The sequence below is a fragment of the Ammodytes marinus genome, assembly GCF_949987685.1.
Source record: "Ammodytes marinus genome assembly, chromosome: 24".
Classification (NCBI taxonomy): Eukaryota; Metazoa; Chordata; class Actinopteri; order Uranoscopiformes; family Ammodytidae; genus Ammodytes; species Ammodytes marinus.
The window spans coordinates 9213322-9230821 of record NC_137228.1 but is presented as its reverse complement, the minus strand read 5'-3'; the positions used below and the strand labels follow the sequence as shown (position 1 = coordinate 9230821).

General features: G+C 43.0%; 1 protein-coding gene across 1 annotated transcript in view; it reads right to left on the bottom strand.

The window, feature by feature from the left end:
• Window positions 1–17500, bottom strand: part of pard3ba (par-3 family cell polarity regulator beta a) — a 148726-nt gene that overhangs the window by 80448 nt on the left and 50778 nt on the right. Inside the window, exons 7-11 of the mRNA XM_080052855.1 lie at window positions 16675–16800; window positions 12890–13374; window positions 10717–10856; window positions 9803–9931; window positions 1–157 (exon numbers count right to left, since the gene is read on the bottom strand). The exon at window positions 1–157 is cut by the window's left edge and continues 29 nt beyond it. Of these exons, the coding sequence (XP_079908981.1) occupies window positions 1–157; window positions 9803–9931; window positions 10717–10856; window positions 12890–13374; window positions 16675–16800 (1037 nt within the window). The remainder of the gene's footprint in view (window positions 158–9802; window positions 9932–10716; window positions 10857–12889; window positions 13375–16674; window positions 16801–17500) is intronic.

The window sequence follows — 17500 nt, the reverse complement described above, 5'->3', positions numbered from 1 at the left end:
ACTTGATGAAGATGCCCAGGTCCTCCCCGGTCTCTCTGGACTTGTTTCCCTTCAGGCTGACTCCCAGGCCGGCCGAGCCCGTCTCGTTCAGGGGGATCTCGTACATCAGCTGCTCCCTGCCGTCCTCCAACACCAGGCTGCCGGCCTCTTCACCTTTCTGACAGAGACAGAAAGAGAGACAGGGTTTATAAATGGTCACATGTTATGCTCATTTTTCCAGGTTCAAAGATAGCAATTTGGGTTTTCTACTTGTCAGTTTTTTGTCGTTCCATTGTAGAGCCTGTTTCTTTAAGCCCCGCCTTCCAAAAAGCCCAGTCTGCCCTCATTGGCCGAGATTCAATTGTATCTGAGGGTGTGCGTATCACAGGTGGAGGTAGTGCTATGTTAGGTTGGTAATGGAGGTTGTGTGGGCTGGTTTCTCCCTTTATGTCACAAGAGGTGTTTTGAACCCATGTTTTCAGAAGGGTGGAGAAAAAAAAGAGGCTTGTTTTTCTCATATTTTGGGAGTCTCTAGTAAAACCCTCACTCATTCAAAAAACATGGAAAAAGTGCATGTTGCATAATGGGTGACCTTAAAACAATATTGAAGATTTTGTTTTGTCTTTGAAACCTGTCTATCTACAAACCAGATACCTACTTTAAAAAATAGACTGATATGCACGATGGCTGACAATTGAGGAACATATCTAATGGACTGACTGATAACGCATGCTACGACATCATACTGATTATGCTCAAAAAATAAAATAAAAATGGAGATGGATTAGAAATACAGATGGAATAAGGCTCTGGGGGAAGGAAATATAGAGACAGTGAGAGATAGAAAGGGGAAGAGGAAGAGAAGAGCAGGTGTTGCATCCTGGAAAAGAGATGGAGGTGTAGTAGTGAGGAAAAGAGAAGGAAGCCGCCATCGAGATGTTATTCCATTTGGAGATGAAAGGGCGCAGACGGAGAGAGCGAGGTATTTCTAAAGGAAACATAATAACCTTTTTATACCTCCCTCCTGGAGCACAGTGGGGGAGGTAGAGAGAGAGAGAGAGAGAGAGAGAGAGAGATAGAGAAAGAGAGAGAGAGAGAGAGAGAGAGAGAGAGAGAGAGAAAGAAGGGGTGCAGACGAGCATTTAAAAGTAATAACCCATCCCCGAGGTATAGCCGCTTCTTCTCATTCACACTCCACCTCCTCCCCTCTTTACATTTCATCCTAATCTCTCCATCTGTATCTTCTCCATCTCTCTATTTCTCATCCTCCTCCTCCTCCGCAGCCTCAGGGGGGTTCCATCTCTTCTTTCCTACAGGTCTTTTTTCCCCCCTGCATATTTCACCCACTCACCCAATGCTATTTAATGTGAGGAAAATGACCGTGGCAAAGGCAAACCAGGGCACTGGAGGAGGGGATGGAGGAGAGAGAGAAGGAGGGAGACAAAAGGTAACAAAATAGAAAAAAACTGGAGAAAATGTCCTTCATTATAAGACGAATGGATAAAAAATTTAGTGCGAGGAAGCCAGGGTTCAGTCACCCATATCAACCACTCTTAAAAAGAAGAGATGAAGGTTATGAGTGTATGAACGTGTCCACACATATATTTGTTTTCCTTCTTGAGATTGAACGTATAGCTCCGCATTGAATAAGTTCAGTAAAAAAAACAATGGAGACAAAAGCTGCTCAAAGTCCCCTCTGTCTAATAAAGAGAGAAAAAAAATCTTGGTAGATTTAGTAGGAATTATGCTTATACATTAAACAACATGTAGCGGTTTTTTTCACAGCTTTAAAAGATCTGGGTCGCTATAACTGGATTGCTACACCTTACGTCAGGCACCTTTCGCTTGTCGCTGAATGTGATGTCACGTTTGGAATTTGTCTGTCAGAATTAAATCTCAGTTAAGCATACAATTGAAGGGATATTTATGATTTAGGTTAAGCATTTGCGTATGTGGACAAAAAGTGTTTTCTCTGCAACAGTACAATGCTGACTTCTGCTACAGCAAAGTCTCCCCCAAACTCCCTATAGTGATGCACTGATCACCATCTCCATAAGGTAACTATGCCTAAGTACCCCATACAAATCCACTTAAAAAATACTGGACTTTCCCTTTAAAGCCAATATGGCTGCTCAGTTCCTTGACCCATGGAGGTAAAAAGGAGCTAAACTCGGAAGGTTTTAAAGAGATGTGACACACTGTGTTTAGTGCTGGCTGCTTACACTTTGACTATTAAAGCAGACAACAGATGAGTGCCTATTAATTATGGATTGAAGTGCTGAACTATACTGCATGTTATTCCTGACAGTATCTCTCTCTCACTTAACTCTATAATAAAAGGCATAAATGACCCCCAAAAACGTAAGAACATATTTGACTTTAAATTCAGAATTCCCTGAGAATAATAAAGACATAATTGTGTCTGATGTGAATTTTCAACACAACCAAGTGCCTTCTCCCTCATTAAAAGGAATCTGGAATTCATGAATATGCAAATAATGTTTGTTTGAAAAAAGTTTAACAGCCGCACACAAGACTCAAGTCAGTTTTTAGTGTGTGTGTGTGTGGGTGTGTGTGTGTTGCAAAGTTTCATGTTTAAACACTGTTCCATAATGGTCCACGACTTGCTCTCTTCCAAGTTCTAAATACATTTACATGAGCACTGTTGGGAGGGAACCGGAAAAGGTAGAATTTCATCACCGATGAAGACTGCTGCTTCATTGCATGTGACAATGAAAAACAAACCTAATATTGGCTCTGCTGAAAAAGAATAAAAAACATATTTCAGGCTGTGCTCATAAACGGGATAAATCGAGCCAAACGCGCCCTTTAAAAATCATTGAAACTATTTTCTATTTCGGTTTGAAAGGAGGCTTTCAGTCTGGGGCTTATTTTTATCAACAAGGCCGTTCAGAGCTGTTTTGTTACTAAAAACCGAGAGGAATTACAAAGACAATCCGCCACTTCCTGCCTGAGAGACACTTGAGAAGACTCGGAATGGCAACCTGGGAGGTTTTTTTAATACTAGTCTGTGATGTCGCTGCAATAACACACACGGAGGGTTGAAGGTGGCCATTATCGGTGCACAGCAGGCATCTGCAGAGAATGCAAGTTTGGAAGAAGTTATAAAAAAAGTCAAACAAACTCAACATCTTTAATCTTTTTTTTTATCTCAGTCAGTTGCGGATTCAAATTCTATTTACACAACCAAGTGATTCTCAGTGGTGGTCTAAAAGGCAGGCGCACATACACACGGTCCAATATCCTTCTCTAATGCCCTTTTCCTTGGGGGCAGATTGCGTCCCAAGGGGTGGCTGAGACCCCTTGGCTCCACTCTGCGACCCCCCCCTACCACACACACACACACACACACACACACACACACACACACACCGTAAGCCCTTCAGCAATAGCTCTTTAACAAGCTTTTAGCTGGGAGAGAGACCACCCTCTTCAACACCCAAATGAGGAGACAAAAGGGAGCTCTTTCTTACCCCAGGGTGGGTGGCGTAGAGCAGGGGGGGGGGAGAGGGGGGGCATACACAGCGATTACACACAGAGCCTTTTGTCACTGAGGATTTCTAAACGGGGGGTTTCAAAGCGGTCGGGATTAGCAGTGAGAGCGACATTCAATTAAGATGAGATCTCGCCGCGCTCGCCGGAGCTGCCAATTAATCGCCTTAATGTCTCGCCTCTTTGCAGCTACACACCTTTACCTCGCGCACCCAAGAGAAAGGAATGCAAAATGACTGATGGAGGGATAACTGGTGAGATAGGGGCGGGGGAGAGTGATAAGAATAGAAGGGCTTGAGCGTTAAGACTGTTCTGGTTACTTTTTAACGGTTAGCTAGAATTATTTTACTTTTAAAGATATAGTGCGTAACTTTTGTTGCAGTACATGCAGGTTTTTTCTTAGCAGAAGGATCAACAACAGACATTTCGTGGGTGCTTCCGTGTCGGGTGGTGACACCAGTTTGTAAAATGCTGCCATACTGAGAAACGCAGAGAGCGTTTTGTGGAGCTTAATCAACTTTGTGTCGACTCCTTTGGCGATGGCTTGAGTGTGACACAACAGTGAAGTAACGCACTATATCTTTAACTTTTAAGCATCAGCTTTTTTTTACTGTTTGGCTTGGCTTTAATTTTACTTAGCATCCTTACTGCTACTTTTTTAATCTGTTATTTGAACTATTGTCTTTTGCTGCTGTGGCACTTGAAATGTCCTCATGTTATCTTAGGGAGAGAGGGACAGACGATAAAATAAAAAATATGACAGGATGACTGAGGAGACAATAGCGACACAGCAAAGTCACTTTTGTGTCTGACATAACCTCTTTTTCCTGTGAGCTTGCTGGTCTATAGGGGTTTGCTGGCAACTAAGGGTCAACCATGTGCAGAGTGACCCCTCCATCCTGTCCTTGGCAAACTGAATGTGGGTAATTTACAGACACACACACATAAAAAACTCTCCACATCACAAAAGCAGTTCCTCATCTCTGCATCTCTGAAACAAAGCGAGGCCTTGAGTAATAATGAGCATCGAAGACGCAGGAACGCTGACGCAGGGACAGAAACTGTGATTAGAAGTTATCACTTTTTAATTACTTTGAGAATGTGTGTCTGTCTGTGTGTGTGTGTGTGTGTGTGTGTGTGTGTGTGTGTGTGTGTGTGTGTGTGTGTGTGTGTGTGTGTGTGTGTGTGTGTGTGTGTGTGTGTGTGTGTGTGTGTGTGTGTGTGTGTATGTGTGTGTGTGTGTCATGGGGCGTGAAAAAGCGTCCCCTTTTGTATCCTAATAATGAGGCTAATCTGCACGCTTTATTGTGTATTATTTCTACTGAAAGAGACCAGCTTTGCCTACCGAGGGCTTTCACAGAGCAGCGCTCCACTCGTCAAACATCAATACCTTCTCTATTGAAACAAATCTATTAGCAGTTAAAGCCAGTTCCTCTCGTAAAGTCGACTTTACTTGTACAAGGGGAGATAAGGAAACAGTATGAATGCTTAAGCGGAGAATATAAATCGTGTAGGCTGGCAGCAAGATTTTTGCCGAGGGGGACAGAAACAGGGCCTTTTAGTCAGATGACCCCTGGTCTTAAAATGCTGTGTCAGGCAAACAGGCAAAACACACTGAATTCTGACCATGCTTTTGTTTAGCTGAGTTGATCTCTAAGTCTCCCTGTGATCCTCACTGAAGAAACAGCATTACTGAGTGTGCTGTACTTCTAAATCTTTTCTAAATGTATTTCTAAAAAATGTGTAAATGTAGTGCACATATCCACGTTGATTCACAGTGGAAATTACAGTTGTCCAGAAAACTTTGGTTTATGACCAGATTCCTCCTAATCTAAATCTGCTCCCATCAGCTTCAACTTCGCTTTGTGTTTAGTTCTAACACAGTAAAATATGGTGAAAGTTGTCAACGTTAGCTGTTAAACATAATCGTGGTGGCATTGTGATTGGCAATGTTATGCTGATGATAGCGTTTAGCCCGAAGAACAGCTATGCCTCAATACGGCCTCTGGTTAAACAATAATGGAAAAAAAAGTTGGGTTCTACACAGTTGTCGGTTTCAATGGTGAACAAATTGGAATTTGAAGTTGTATGTTGTGAGAACACCTTGCAGGCACACAACATACAAGGTCAGGATGAAATGGTCGAGAGATTTCTTCTATAATTTGAGGCAAAACTGGCATATTTTTTAGGTTCTTTTCATTTTCTGTTGGAGAGCAGGGTCAATAGTGAGAATTCTACTTTTAAAAATTGGGTTTATCCAACCAAAACAGGGCTATGTTAACCAAGCCTCTTTAATCTGTTGACAACTTTTCATGGATGAAAAAGTGCATTCATAGTTGTTGTAGGTGTTTCTATGTGTAGTAGAGAGGACAGGAGAGAGGCCGTTTTAAGGATTGAACCACAGAGCAGAGACGGGGTCTTTGCTACTGCACCACCTTCAGGGACAGTGAGGAAATAAAGTTAATTCCAACAGGTAAACATACAGCCTCCCTCCCTCACTGCATACTGAGCATATCATTAAAAATGAGTAAGAAATGCCCCCTTATATCTAAAAAAAATAAAAATTATATTGCGTCTTGATTAAAATAAATCCAGTATCACTTGAATGCCTTCAGCTGGATGAAAATGTTCCCAGCAGAAATGATAGCTTTGTTACAAAAAAGCCAAATATATGCAATAAGCGGATATTGTAGATTCTTTATCTGTCTAGCAGCAACGGCGCATAATGAAATGGATCTGATAAATATGACCAGACATGGTGTGGATACATAAAAGGCAGTTTTTACAAGATTTTATAGCCCCTGGAACAATACATATTCATAGGCATTCACCCACACAGACGGAAACACACGCACAAACATTATGGTAACGGCAGGAGAGGCAGATGGCCACGCAGACTTAATGCGTCTCCATCATCATTATTACAATCTTTTGTTGCAGGGCCCTGCGCTCCTTAGCTAGCGCGCCACAAACTCAACGCTACAGTTTACTGCTCGACAGGCAGTCGGAAAAAAGAGCAGAGCAATTAAAAAGCAGGCAAGGGTAGAGAGGGGAGAGAGAGAGAGAGAGAGAGAGAGAGAGAGAGAGAGGGAGAGAGAGAGAGAGGGAAGACAAAAATAAAGGAAAATATATCTTTTTCGGTTTGTCTTTTGCAGTAGGGTGGAGATTTACAGAGAAAGGTTTGGGATGTGACTGGAAGCAGTTGTGTAGGGTGTGTGTGTGCGTAGTGTGTGTGTGTGTGTGTGTGTGTGTGTGTGTGTGTGTGTGTGTGTGTGTGTGTGTGTGTGTGTGTGTGTGTGTGTGTGTGTGTGTGTGTGTGTGTGTGTGTGTGTGTGTGTGTGTGTGTGTGTGGGCGGGCGGGCGGGCGGGCGGGCGGGCGGGCGGGCGTGCGTGCGTGCGTGAGTGAGTGAGTGTGCGTGTTTGCAGGTGGTCATTCTGCTACTTGAAAAACGACAAACTTTCTCTGGAAGTTTCTGCATCTGGATTTTTCTTTTTAAGGGTCTACCTAACTAAACGCAATGAGGCAGAAGCAGTGTGTGTGTGTGTGTGTGTGTGTGTGTGTGTGTGTGTGTGTGTGTGTGTGTGTGTGTGTGTGTGTGTGTGTGTGTGTGTGTGTGTGTGTGTTCGCGCTTAGGGGATCATCATCAAACCCTATTTAAAGGTCTGAGGATAGGTTGCTGGTATAAGGGCCAGATCTCTTGGGGCAATCGACAACAACTTCAACAGCCCTGGCCTAAAGACAGGGGCGAAGCCTCTCTCTCTCCCATTCTATCTTTCCCCAAAGCCCTCCCCCTTTCAGTCTCTGAAGCACAAATACAAGCAAGCAGTGTTGTGAGATGAAGAATGTGGAGGGCTCTTCAAAGTGCACTTGTTATGCCAAGATATGCGGGGCCGTTTATGAGGGCCAACTATTTTCGGATGCAGCAACTCGGGCTGTTTAAAAGATGGTATTGATGTGTTTGTCTGTGCACGACCGCATGTGTGTGTGTGTGTGTGTGTGTGTGTGTGTGTGTGTGCCGCCACTCTAGGTGTGAATATGCATCAGTCACTACAAAGCCCTGCGTCTCTTCCTCCAAGCTCTTTGAAGAGGGAATGGAGAGGGAATTATCAAAAATAACCCACAGAGGACAGAGGGGGGAAAAATGGAAGTGTGCGGTTGAAAACATAAGTTGACACCGAGCTTTCATGGGGCCAACTTTCATTGTGTTTGTGTCTGTCGGTGTCTCTGTGTGTGTGTGTGTGTGTGTGTGTGTGTGTGTGTGTGTGTGTGTGTGTGTGTGTGTGTGTGTGTGTGTGTGTGTGTGTGTTAAACAGTGTGTGTTTATTGATGAAATGTCCCCCTTGAGGATGCCCAGGCCTTGAAGCTGACCCCTTGACTCCGGCAGGTACACGGTCACTTAACACCCGATGTTTGGGGCACGCTCGCATGTTTTTCCTGCGCATAGCGACCGGTGGCTTGTGTGCAGTGTGACTTCCTCTGACAATGGCTGTGTCAACAAACCCAAAGTATAGTAAAGGGAAGGAAGGGCTGGAGCGTGCCCTGTGTGTACGTCCATGGGTGGTGTTTATAGGCAAAAAAAAGGCCACTTAAAAGAAGTTTGCTCCTTTGGGATGGGAAAAAGGAAAAATGTGACAGAATGTGTAGGAAATGTTAAAAAGAGAGGGAGAGAGAGAAAGAGAGAGAACAATGATTAATGAAATCACAGTTTTTTCATAATTAGGGGAGAACGGGGTAATTTGTCACATGGGTTGGATGTCACATTCGTTATATCTCGCCACCAGAGCGCGCTAGCTCTGAAATGTTGATATAAAAAAGGTCCAGAATTGGGATCAGAGGTCACATACATAGACTTCCTTGGAGGAAGACAGCTGCATTTCAGGTGAGAGGATGTTTTGTGTTTTTCATGTCAAATTCAAAATATTTTGCTTCTCAGTATATTTCTTCTAGGCTTTTACACAATGGGTTTATAACAAAACACTTGTTACCCTCAGAAAGTGTGAAGGGTAAACTATAGTTTAGATTGTGGTTAGCAAGCTAATTAGTTGTCAGATGGTTGTTGGCCTTGATGCTAGCAAGAAATTCAAGTTGGGGTTGGTCGTCAAATTTTTTGGGGGGTTGGTTGTCACATGTTATCTCAAGGCTGCAGCCAGAAAAGGAACCCAATAACGAAATAAATTGTCAAGCTGTATCCTCACTGACACCCCAGAGAAGGAAAGAATAGAGCAGAAAAAGGCAGCTAGCAAGCAAAAGAAAAAAGGGCAACAAAATCAAAACAACCCAGTGCATCCCAAACTAGACCAGCTGCCAAGGCTACAGAACGTTATGTAGGCCTATTTGTCAACTTGACAATGCAATTAAACATTCAAATTTGGTTCTGCCTCCTTGCCTTCTTTTTAAGATTTTTCCCATTAAGATAACATTGTGACAAACAACCCCATAGTGTGTGACAACCGACCCCTTGATGGGGTTGGTTGTCACAATGTGTCAGAGTGTCTTTGATGGTAAATTACTTCTTCATTACAATAATTTGGAAAAAAAGAGAGACACACATTTCTAGCCAACACCTTAAGCTTCAATTTAATGTAGGAATGGCTATTGACAGATGTTTTGGTGATGAGCAATTCTCACTAGAGTAAAAAGTGTGCCTACTTACCCCGTTCTCCCCTATTAGATTTTAGAAGCTTTTCTTTAGATGAATTAAAACATCTCTATTTTACCTTTATTCATTTCTTATCATTGCCATTATTTGGTGTGGCAATAATTCAAGTGTACTATTTTATGTATTTTTACATATATTGTATGAACATGTTGTTTTATAATCCTGCAATATGGGGAAGGGGGTTGTTCTGATTGTTGTCATTTGTAAAAAAAAAATTGTAATATTTGCAATATCTGTAATGCTTTGGTATCTGTTTACTACAAAAGCCATGCGAATAAAGGTTTTTGAATTTAATTGAGAGAGAAGGAAAAAGAGAGGGAGAGAGAGAGGGGTTGACAGAAAAAAGCAAAATGAAGATAAATGTTGAACAAAAGCAGTAAAAATATGACGGACAGTACTAAGGAGCATAAAGAAGGCACACTGTGGAGGTTTGGACAGGCTGTGTTTCTGTTTCTGTGTGTGTGTGTGTGTGTGTGTCTTGTGTGTGTGTGTGTGTGTGTGTGTGTGTGTGTGTGTGTGTGTGTGTGTGTGTGTGTGTGTGTGTGTGTGTGTGTGTGTGTGTGTGTGTGTGTGTGTGTGTGTGTGTGTGTGTGTGTGTGTGTGTGTGTGTGTGTGTGTGTGTGTGTGTGTGTATTCCCCCTCTTTCTTACCAGCTCGCGGGGCAGGAAGATGTCCTCCTGCCGCGCCACCACCACACACACGCTCTCCCCCTGCCTGGTGCTGCGCAGCATGCCCACCAGCTCCTCCTGGCTACGGCCTGCCATGTCCACTCCGTTCACCTACATACACACACACACACACACACACACACACACACAGAAGGAAAAAAACAAGCCGGAGTAGATTAAAGCCGGAGAAAAAAACAAGCTGGAGTAGAGTGCATTATCCACTGGCACTACTCCACTAACACGTATCCAACTGCACTTGTAGAGGAACGCACATAAGACACTTATGCCTTTGAAGTGTTCAAACTTTAACCTTAGTTGAGATTTCTGCAATCATACATATTAGTATTGTACTAGTTGAGTGTTTGTTTATGTGACCGTGACATTAATGCTGTTTAATTGTGGAAAGGATGCGTGTGCAATTACTCAGTTGAGCCAGCAGGGGTGCCACAGCGCTCTATTGGATAATGCTGATGATTCAGATAGGCTGCTTTCCAAATCGCATACCTTCTTATTCTTCTACATCTGACCATCAAAATAATCTAGTTATCATGTAGTAGGCACACAATTGGGATATACTTTAACTTATTTATTTCATCATAACACTATGCCTTGATCTTGCCTCTTTTATATTCGTCGCATCACTGGTTGTTTTCATGCAGAGGCTCCGTCGATGTCACGTCACTTCCGGGGCGCACTGGATTGTGGGTCGGAATCGCCCAAATAGCATGCTGATTTCAACACTAAAAACCTCTGCCGCATGTAGTAGACATCCGGGTATTTTTAAGCATGCTAAATCTGACCACAAGAGTTGGGACATCCTAAATCTGTTTTTCTACCATACTAAATAGCACGGAAGTATGGGTATTGGAACGCAGGGACACAGGTATCAGTCTCACCTCCAGGATGCGGTCTCCAGGCTGCAGGCGGCCATCTTTGACGGCTGCCCCGCGCTGCAGGATGTTCTTGACCAGGATGGGCCCCGGGCCGTGGACCGAGGAGTCTCTCGTTACCACGGTGAAGCCCAGACCCTCTGTGCCTGTTAATGAGGAAATGAAGCAGCCTTGGTCACACAGTGTGCATTAGGGCCATCGATCCCTATGCCCCTATGCAGACCAGACTTCCAATTTATTAATTTTACGACTTTTTGATTTCATTTTAATTGAATTTTTCCATCTGCTCTTCCTATTCTTTTCAATCTACTCCACTTCTGCCATTGAGTTTTCCGTCTCCTCTCCTGTGCCACAGGAACCTTGTCTGCGGTTTTTTAGCATCTTCCTCCACATTAACTACTGTTTAAGTGCCTATTTTCCTCTGGGGGGGTTTTTGTTGCCTGAGCTGCCGAGAAAAGGCTCCTCTCTCTCCCCTAGCCGGATTAGACAGACTCTGCCTTTAATTTCACGTGTGAGCGGGCTGAACGCTGGCTCCTGAAGGGAGGTAGAGGGAGAAGATGGGAGGAAAGGTGGGGGGCAGAGAGAGAGAGAGAGAGAGAAGAACCTGAGAGAGATTATTACCTTCTCTAGCTTCCCACCTCAGGGAAGCAACGTGCTTTCCACAAAGATTTTCCTTATGGGTGTGGGCCTAGGTTTAACTGTGTGTATAAATGTACGTGTGTGTGTGTGTGTGTGTGTGTGTGTGTGTGTGTGTGTGTGTGTGTGTGTGTGTGTGTGTGTGTGTGTGTGTGTGTGTGTGTGTGTGTGTGTGTGTGTGTGTGTGTTTCTGAGGCCACACACACACACAAGCATAAGACATCAACCCCCAGAGCCTCCACCCTCTCCCTTTTTCACGGCCTCGCAAGCCCCAAGCCATGAGTGAAATGTGCCACGCTCTGTGTGTGTGTGTGTGTGTGTGTGTGTGTGTGTGTGTGTGTGTGTGTGTGTGTGTGTGTGTGTGTGTGTGTGTGTGTGTGTGTCTGTCTGTCTAGGCAGAGCAAAGCCGGCGTGGCATACTAAAGGCGGTGAGCGATGCTATCTGGTCTGCGAGCTAAGCCCCTGCCTGCCCTACATTAGCGCACCTAAAACCTCGCCGCCTGTCAATCACGCAGAGAAAGGAGCCTGTTGCCAAGGGAGAGGGTGTTAGAAACCCCATAATATCCCTCCTTTGCATCGAGTGAAAGGGATAGAAGGATACAGGAGCGACAAAAGAAGGATGGAGGGATGAAAAGGTGCCAGGGAAAAGAAAGAAACTAACAATAAAATTGTCGGAGAATGGGGCTTTGGAGCTGGAGAGTGAGTGGCCCAATCTCTTCTATCCTTTTCTTTGGTTACCTGTAATGTGCGTGTGTGTGTGTGTGTGTGTGTGTGTGTGTGTGTGTGTGTGTGTGTGTGTGTGTGTGTGTGTGTGTGTGTGTGTGTGTGTGTGTGTGTGTGTGTGTGTGTGTGTGTGTGTGTGTGTGTGTGTGTGTGTGTGTGTGTGTGTGTGTGTGTGTGTGTGTGTGTGTGCATGTGCGTGTGTGCGTAGCCCTATGTCAGCCATGCTTTCAATTGGCCCAAACACTACAGGTTTCTTATCGACACATCAGCTGGTGTGTTTTAGAGGGATATGACATAAGGCAGTGGGAAGCCAGACAGCATTCAGTCTGGGGTTAAAAATCGAAAAAGCAGAGAAAACCAGACACTGTGTAAGGTTATTCCCCCGCAAGATAAGGAATGGAAAAATATCTTCACAATGGATTTCCAATATGGACTCAAATCTGCTCTCAGCAGTGTAGAGCTTTTCAAAGGGACTATTTTGAGTTTGATTTTGATTTGATTTAATTTTATTATTGTGTCATGTCCAGCCCAAAAAAGGCTTACAAGACACCATTCTTAACACAAAAAGAGATAAACAAAAGAGACTTTAAGAAACTTAAAAATCTTGAAAGTAAACGACTATTCCATCCTGTCATCATCAGTGCCTCAAAATATTTCAGGATTTTGATATATATAAGAGAAAGAAAGAAAAAATACGACATGAATGTAATGGTGGGAAAAAAGGGCCTCTAGGTAGAATTGACCTCCCTTGTAGTCCTTTAAGCTACTAAAAAAAACATCTAATCCTACACTTCCCATAATGCAACATTAGCTCACTTACCTTTCTTCAGGTCAATCTTTATCCTCTTGCCACCCCTCCTGGTGAGGTTGGTCACACCGGGCTGAAGCACCGGGCTCTTGCTTGTGAGGGGGCTTTGGCTGCGAGGTCTAGGGGGGGTAGGGGAGTTGCTGGCTGGCCTAGCTGTGGGCGATGGGGTGCCTCTCTCCAGGGAGCTGTGCCTAGACAGTAGCTCCATGGGTGGGGTGTTAATACGAGCAGGTTCCAGGGTCTTTGAACGTGAGTGTTGTCGACGCACCTCCAGTTTGGGGTTGGGTTTGGGCTCTGGTTTGGGCTCTGCTGGTTGGGGGTCAGTTCTAGCGCGCACCACTAGGGGGCTACCCTTGGCCTTGGCGGGGATGACTTTGCCGTCGGCGGTGAAGAGTTGACCGATGAGGCTTTTCTCGTAGCGCGGTTTGTTGGCCATGGGAACCACTTCCAGACGTATGGAGGGAGTGGACATGGCCTGGCGGAACACTTCCTGTGACCTAGATGAAGAAAAAAATAAAATGGCCGATATTTTTTACCATAATCATGATGGCGGAACTTAGAGGAAGATATCTGTGTCTCACTCCTTGTTGTTGTAGTTCTTTAAAGGTGCAGTTTGGAGAATGTATTGGATTTTTGGTAGAAGACTTACCATTTATTTATTGAGTTTTACATTTTAAATGCAAACATTAACATTTTAACAATGATTGATCTTTTAAATAAAAACAAAACAACAACAGACAAATTCAATTCAATAAAATAGATGAATAGGCAAATAATGTTAACAAAAGTCTTTAACACAAAAGATATAATGCCTCTAACCTCTGAGCCAATTTGCCTTGGGGGAACACTACAACCCAGTGAAACAGAAAGAAGGTCGGGTAGAAAACAGATACATTGGCGAGGCTGAGAACGAGGAGGGAGAACCTCTAATGGAGCTGTATTTCAATTTTTGGAAATGGAACACGGAGTGACTCATTCCAGCTGGTTTGGGACACTGTGGTCCCTACATCAGATGGAGGGAGACCTTACGGCGGACCTCCCATTGCAACTTTAATAGACTGCTATCAGCGCAACACGGGCAACACAGTGGGATGCAGTGAAATGGGCCTATTCGAAAGGTGTGTGTGTGTGTGTGTGTGTGTGTGTGTGTGTGTGTGTGTGTGTGTGTGTGTGTGTGTGTGTGTGTGTGTGTGTGTGTGTTGGAGGGAGTGTGAACAATTGTGAAACACATTCATACACACACAACATGTTATTCTCATTTCTAGGATTGGTTTCCACTGGTTTTCCATTTCAAGTTCCAGTCCAGGCAGAAGTATCTTGCTTAGCTCAAAGTGCTTAACGCTACTTTTTAGCAAGAGATGAATGCGTAAAACATTCTGCTAGCAGGCATGTCATTCTTTTGTTACTAAAATGCCGAAATTAAACTTACTTAAACCTACTTAATATTCACTCTACACGCTATAATCTGTGCTCAGCTTTGTTAGGGAAAAGAAACCCAGTGAATATCATGAGTTAGACTGTTCCAGTCCAACTAGTGCAGGGGTATTCAACTAAAATTCAAATAGGTCCAGTTAGAGAAAATGTCCTCAAGCAAAGGTCCGGAACATCATAATGTCTAACTTGCGTTATGATTCAGTGTGATATATAGTGAAGTAGCCTAGTAGTTGTATCAACGTCTGCATGTAATTAACAACTGACTGTCAGATCAATATAGAAAGAACAATTCAAAAACATTTCAACAATATTTATTCTCACTTTTAAATAATTATAGATATATAATGCTGAAGATATATGTATTATTTAAGTGACTCAACTGAAACTAATCTCTTCATAGAGAAGGGCTGCATTTAAAAATAAAATGGTGAAAATAAATATAATAATAATCTTAAAATAAAGATAAAATATATAATTCATTTTTGAAAAATTAAATAATTTTGAGAAATATTTTCAATGTATAATTTCTAAACTTCACTATACCTACTATGTTTGTTTAACATAGTAATCTCCCACTTTGTCTAATACTGGATTTTTATTTTGCAATTTTGAAAAGCTCTGAAAAAGTGACATGTCAGAAACTAAACCCCTGTAGGGGGGTCTGGGGGTTTCCCCCCCAGTAATTTTTTTTTGTGTTTTTAGAATGTAATCGGAGCATTCTGGTGCATTCTGGGGAAAATAATAAAAGAAAAGGTCAACATTTAATATAGTTAAGATGAATAGAAAAATTAACAAAACAACATAACTTGCTAGCAGCCAGATAACTGGACTGAGGGACGGATGACCACTAGCTTTCGCTAATGTTAGTGGGGGCTACTGCCAAATATCTTGCTAAAAAATTAACCTGTATTTATAAATTCTGCCATTACTAAGAATATGTAAAACTTAAAATGTAGATAATTGAAACTACATACAAAAAAAATTTAAAAATAATGTTTTTCCTGTTGCTGTTGTGGGCAGTAGATGCAGTGCTGCTGGCGATTGGTGATTATGTCAATCTTATGTCAGTGTCATTCACACATAGGTCTACATCAGGGTAATAGAGAGTCCACATGATTGCACCTTGATCGGTTTTCACCAGTCTTACAAAAGGGGAAAAAACCATAGATAGTAAATAATAGGAAAAAACTCAGCTGTTGATCGCTCGTTAACTCGCTCGCGACACACAGAGCCGGTGAGCGAGCGGGCGAGCGAGAGAGAAAGCTGTCTCTCACTCTCCTCCCGCTGTCTTTCTCACTCTAATCTGATTTATTTCGCTGAAATTCTCGTAATTCTTGCACTTCTCTCTGTCATCTCTCACATGATAGCTCACTGTCTCTTTGTCTGTGAGCCAGCCTGAGCCGGGAATGCACAGATTCGATTGGCTGCCTGAGTAGCAGGAGGCGGGATGGCTTAACTCGAAAGCATTTCCTGATTCGCTAAACCAGTACCGTAAAGTCTAGAAAAGCTGCGCCGGTCAAAATAGAAGCGCCCCGTCAAAATTTTAAATACTTAAATAATTGATTGACTACAGGTCCGGGTCCGTATAGGACGGCGTCTGGGTCCGGACCCGGACCGCGGTCCGCCTGTTAGTGACCCCCGAACTAGTGCATATCAGATTAAGATTTTAAGATTGGCCGATGGGAGAGTTAGATAGTGGAACCTTAAGTATCAAATCTGAATCTGAATCTGTCATGCTGCATTGGATAATCTTATTCTTAAAATGCAAGTTAAGGAATTGATCAGAAATTAGTATTTCCTTGTTTTGGTGTGCGTGTGTGACACTTAAAAGGTGGGTCAGCGATGCTGGAGTATGTTTGTTGTCAAAATCACAATAAGTCAAAATCAGTGGATATTTCTTCAAAATTGGCTACCTGCCCGTACTGAGTGTGCGCTGACAAAATATAAATCTGGTGTTAATACACAGCCTAGGCTCTGTAAACAAATCGATAACAAATGTAAACAAATGGCATGGAGACAACCACATACGTTAAGTACAGTTGTGGTTTGTGAGAAAATATTCACTGATTTTTTTTATTTTTTTTTATATATATATAATTTTTTGGCAGGTTTCACTTAATTAGACCGATTTTGGAGAGACAGAGTTGAAACTGGGCAAAGAGGGGAGGACATGCAGAGAACTGACCACGGGTCGGATTCGAACCCGGGTCTGCTGCAAGGCCTGAGCCTCTAGGGGGATACTCTAACCCCTGCACGAGCATCCCTATTCACAGATTTTGACGAAAAGTGATTTTGGCAACAAGTTTTCTCCAGAATTGGCTGACTCCACCTTTAACTGCAGACATGCGTCCCGGTGTACTCACTGTGCGAAGGTCTTGTCCTGCAGTGGCGTGTCGTTGATTTGTACGATACACTCATCCTCCCTGAAGAGGTTCTCCCTCTTGGCGCGACTGTTCCCCTCGATGCCTTTGATGTGGAGGCCCAGGGTTCTTTTGCGAAAAAAGGCAATGAAGCACAGAGTGTATATCAATTTAAAAACACATATGCGCTTTACGTCGTGCCAAATCCAGGAATTCTCCACGCATTTCTATGAGTCAACATTGCCATCTGCCCTTTTTCCTCATAAGCGTGTGACTGATTACTTAAAGGTGCAGGCTGTAGAATGTATTGGCATTTTTCAGAACAGACTTGGTAGAAATGGAATATGATATTCATAAGTACGTTTTAATTAGTGTGTTACCGCTTGAAAATAAAAGTTGTTTTTCCTTTTTTTTTCTTCAATAGAATGACCTTTTATATCTACATAGCAGCAGTTCACCGTACACGGAGGCCACCATGTTGCACCGCCATGTTTTTACAGTAGCACAGAATGGACAAACTTAATCGCCATTTGCATTTTTATATATAGCAGGTGTCCTGGGGAAATGCACCTGTTGGAAGACAAAGAAGAAGTACTATAGAATAAATAAATAATTACATCTTCTCCTCATTACTTGATATTGTGGAAAGACTTGAGGCAGTGATAAATAATGCCATCTTTAGTCACTAGCTTCTTGTCCTTGAAGGCCACCATAGCTTCTGTAATGGGAGGGGTTACCAAGGGAGCAATCTTGAAATTTCACCAGTTGATGCCACTAAATATTCCAATATGACAGACTGGACCTTTAAGGGGTGAAGTGAGAGGAGAGT